General features: G+C 36.9%; 1 protein-coding gene and 1 long non-coding RNA gene across 2 annotated transcripts in view; one reads left to right on the forward strand and one right to left on the reverse strand.

Annotated features, from left to right (window-relative positions):
* Positions 1-473: 473 nt before the first annotated feature.
* On the reverse strand, positions 474-1,640 carry LOC116696841 (uncharacterized). The gene is made up of 2 exons (XR_004333843.1): positions 1,566-1,640; positions 474-1,500 (listed from the first exon to the last, which is right to left on the reverse strand). It is a non-coding gene; the product is annotated as an uncharacterized LOC116696841 (long non-coding RNA).
* Positions 1,423-4,810, forward strand: part of irf2b (interferon regulatory factor 2b) — a gene marked incomplete at its 3' end in the record, with an annotated part of 15,540 nt that continues 12,152 nt past the window's right edge. The window contains 2 exon segments of the mRNA XM_032528044.1: positions 1,423-1,633; positions 4,390-4,482. Coding sequence (XP_032383935.1) covers positions 4,396-4,482 — 87 coding nt within the window. The 5' untranslated portion in view covers positions 1,423-1,633; positions 4,390-4,395.

Raw genomic sequence — 4,810 nt, forward strand, 5'->3', positions numbered from 1 at the left:
GAAACCTTTTCAAAATGTAGGATACAATAGTATTTTTAATCATGTACACATTTTAAACAAACTGCAAGGGTGCATTTTTTGAGTCTAAAAAAGAAACTTGCTTACTGAACACTCTTGTTCAGTGTCAACGAGGCATCAGTTCAGCGCATGCAAATAAGGTGACAGACAATCATTTCCAAATAACTGCAGGTGGGGTGTCTGAGCTCACGTACACAAAAGTTTCTGGTTTCGTTTCTAGTGTAAGCAGTGCAGAAATGGATGGGGAGGGGGAGAGAAAGGGGAGAAGGAGAATCAGGAAGTGAAAATAGAGTTCAGCTCAAAGATCGTCTATTCAAAAGTCGCCGTTGGTTTCCCACGTGTCGTGTGCTCCTTTGGACTTTGGCTGAATCCCATTTGTCCATCTTACCCCTATTTAGTAGTACTTGGCCACGGTGTTTTAGCTGTGTACAGGTGAAATATCAACCATGTTTTGCAACTTCATAACCCGTGGTGTGGCTAGGATAAAACAGAAAGGAAAACCAAACTGAGTTTGTGTTGTTACAGCAGCCAGGTCATAAAACATACTCAAAGAGGTATGTAGCTAATGCAATAACAAATCAGAAATAATAACAAAAATATTGAACTACATATGCACTTCATTTGAATTGCACAGATGAGTATTGAGAGTTATGTATTGTTGTAATTCTATAATATATTCAAAGGACGCAGGTTCCTTTAATTTAACTAATTCTAGTGGGCCTAATGTTTTTTTTAGCCTTTTTTCCCCAAAACTCTTTATTAGCATATTTTCAAAAACAATTTTCAGTGCAATTGTGATTTGTGTATATGACAAAAATAAGGATAAAATATATATATATATATATATATATATATATATATATATATATATATATAAATGAAAATAGTAATTATTTAAATTAAATAAAGAGGGACAATGTCTAAGTAAAAAAAAAGTCTAAGTATGTGCATGGCTACATATATATGCGCATACATACATACACAAATACACACACACAGACCTAAATACACACATATATTCACTGCACTTATGGAATACTGTTATTGTATGAAACAGATGCATAAAACAAACATAACATGGTCTTCATCGTGATGATTACATTAGTACCACAATCCAGTCAAGTGTAAGTCAAAGGTGCAAAAAAATATATACTTATATACATTACTTATATAATTACATATATATACTTTTAGGGTGACAGTGTAAAATCTGAAAAACAACCTCGTTGCTAACACTGCTGCATTTATAGTACAAGTTCTAAATAATAAATAAATAAAGCCTGAGAAGAGGTTTATGTTGACTTTTGTGGTGCCAAGAAATAAGAGCAGAGTGAGCCCTCTTCGTTCAGGTTTTTGGGGGAGCGCGCACGCTGCCAAGAAACTTCCGCGACGCTGCTCGCGCGCGTCACCCGACGCGAGAGAGGAGGGGGATTTCCAGCTCGAGACCCCACTTCCCGAGCCAGCCGTTGTTTTGCTTTCGGTCTGGGCACAGAAACAGAAATAAACGACTACCACGCTTTTCTTTTTCTACAAAAAAAGACAAATACCTTGTATAACTTCAGCTGCGTGTTGTGACAGCGGGACTGTGAGGCTACAGGCCGTCCAAACTGAACAGGTAACATTTTATTTCCGCATATTAACACTGTTGACTTCCCACAGGACGACATGACGGATCCCCAGCTCGCTGTGAGTGTAAGTGAAAGTAGTAGCTAAGCTACTGTAGTTTTTCTCTGCCTTCGTTGATTAGGTACGGTATTTATTTTCACTTTTGGCTTGGTTGTTTTGGGTCAGCACGCTGGAACGTTAACTCTTGACTTGACCCTTTTTGTCGAATTATAGAGGAACGGGTTTTATTAGTTTGACATTTTAAAAGTATTGTTTAATTGTATTTTGTTATGTGAGGAAAAGTGAGCTGACGTGAACAAATCCATGTTGTATTCAGGCTTTCCTGCATGTGTTAGTAATTCAGAGTACTGTAAAAAAAATTATTTAAACTGCACTATAGGTAACGTTAACGTATCATGCTCTGCAACTTAGAAATGTGTTTTGTTTTAAATGAAATAGCTACTGTATATGTTTTGATGGTTGAGGAAACGCTCTTCAAAACCATACTCAAACTTAACGTCGTAAATAATATAATTTGTAACGTAAAAATACGTACCATAAGGCTTTGTTATAATTCAGTTATAATTGTAATTACAGGGTTTAGCTATGATACAGACAATGTCAATAGTCATTGCCTGGTAACTGGTGCAATTTACAAAGGATAGTAAATGTGACTCATTGTGCAATTTAAAAAAACAACAAAAAAAACAGATTTATAAGTGGCAGTCTGGTCTGACACTAGTTAAGGCTGAGTTAATGACTTATCCCTATGATTTACCTTTTGGAACTTTAACCCTAAAATTCATTCATGTTTTCACTAATACATTTATGGCAAACTTCTGATTCAACATTTAACTACGATACTGTACAGTATTTGTACCATAGTATAGTATATAGTGTATAGATTTATACTACCACTTTTTTTTATTAATTATTGTTAGCCATAGTAATATAAAGCCAATGATATTACAGCAGTAAACCTGTACACTGTAAGCTGGATGCAGCTGGAAGTTTTAACCCTGTGGCTCAAAAGAAGGTACTGGCAAGTGAAAGAACTAATACCACACTGAAAGTGTTTTTTATTTTAAATTTTTGTTTTGAGGGGTTTTCTACCTTTTTATAATAGATAGGACAGCTAGGTGAGAAAGAGGGAAGGCATGCAGGAAATCGTCACAGGTCGGATTCAAACCCTAGATCTCTGCGTCATGGCATAAACCTCCAAGTACATGTGCGCCTGCTCTGAGCCTCTGAGCTCTGAGCACCTCACTGAAAAAAAAACTAAAAGTCCTCCATTGAAAATGGTAATTAAAAGTAATGTAAGTGTCGTCCAGAAAAATGCTCACATTTTGAAAACTGGAAATGGTCTAAAACGTTGTCTAATCATTTCAGCTGTTATTGTAGGCCTATGTACTGTTGGGTTGTTTAATTTTTAACAAAACATCTTATTCAATAAACTGCATGTGCTTTGTGTGCGAAACTCTTAATTTGTAAAGTAACTCAAGCTGTCAGAGTTGTGTAGTGGAGTAAAAAGTAAACTATTTCTCTAGTAGAAAACTTTTCAAGTAGAAAAGTAGTGGCATGAAAAGAAAAGACTAAAGTAAAGTACAACTACCTCACATTTGTACTTAAGTACAGTACATGAATGTAATTGGATAAATAGCACAACTGAAATAAAAGTTTGAGGCTGTGCCGTGTCATCCTGATTGACCTGTCAGGAGGCTGTGTGTGTGTGTTGTGTGTGTGTGTGTTGTGTGCATGGGGAGCGTCAGGCTCTCCGGATGATCCGGCCCTTTATGGACTTTGATCCTATCAGACTGCAGGGATCATAACCCTGCTCTTAAACCAAATGGGCTGGGCTGCTCTGTTGTTTTTAATAGATAAACACGCTGTATTCATTAACTTGTTGTCCTGCCTCTTGTCTTGTAAAATATTTTGCTTGAAATGTAATTTAATCAGATCAAACACGACCAATATGTGGTTGTGGATAGCGGTACACGGCTGCAGTTACAGCCACAGTGATAGTGCAAGTTTGCTGTCATAAACTTGTCATGATTTTTATCTTTACAACTGCAAACACAATGGAATCAACTCTCTCATATGTGTTGCTCACAGAGCATGGTTTTGTATGTGGTTGCTCCCTTTCATGATATTTGTATTGCTGCCTGTACCAATTACAACCCTGTTTTTCTATTAGAATTAAATTGTTACAATTAGGGCTGGGTTTAAATCTGATTATTCATTTGAATGATCAGATACAGATTTGTAAAATCCCGAGATCAGTCTTTTAGGAGGCTTTGTTTTAAAGCTAGAGTGATATTTGTGTCAAATGAAAGTAGACCATCTTAGGAATCTATGTCATGTTAAATAACGCTCCAAAGTTGGCCAATAGTTTGGCGAAGGATAATCTGACATGGCCAGTGTCACAGATATTTGGCTTTAGGTATACCGTCTCTGCATCACACTTGACACTAAAGAAAGCACTATGCAACTGTTTTTAACAATGCACCAGGTTAGAGGCATCCATGTGCAAGTTACAGCACACCAGGACAGCCCTAGTCATAGTACACTGTAATATTGAACCTTTTTGAAGAAAATTCTTTGAATTGTTTGTAATCAGTCGTCATACATACAGATGTTGCCATCGATAATACACAGTACACACCTACACTTGGTCATGTGTTTGTGTGTGTGTGTGTGTGTGTGTGTGTGTGTGTGCTTGTGTGTGTGCGTGTGTGTGCGTGTGTGTGTGTGTGTGTGTGCTCACAGAAAACAATGCCAGTGGAGAGAATGAGGATGAGGCCGTGGCTCGAGGAACAGATCGACTCCTGTCAGATACCAGGACTCAAATGGGTTAACAAAGTAAGTGCACACTGATGCTAGGGCTGCACGGTATGAGGAAAATATGCGATAACTTTATTGAATATTGCCACAACAATATTACTTGCCATAAGTAAATATGTTGTTAAAGTGTATTCAGTTTAGCATTTCAGCTGATTTTAGTTTTCTGCTAAAACACAACAACTAGCTTGTTGAATAAGAAACGCAAAATTATTTCCAACATTTTTTCATTAAACAAATTGAACATTGAATTGAATATAAGATGCACCACTTAAAAAAAAGGACCTTTGCAATATATTGTGAAGCCCTAACTGATACGTACAAACACACACACACACACACACACACA

This window comes from Etheostoma spectabile, chromosome 10, assembly GCF_008692095.1.
Source record: "Etheostoma spectabile isolate EspeVRDwgs_2016 chromosome 10, UIUC_Espe_1.0, whole genome shotgun sequence".
Taxonomy (NCBI): domain Eukaryota; kingdom Metazoa; phylum Chordata; class Actinopteri; order Perciformes; family Percidae; genus Etheostoma; species Etheostoma spectabile.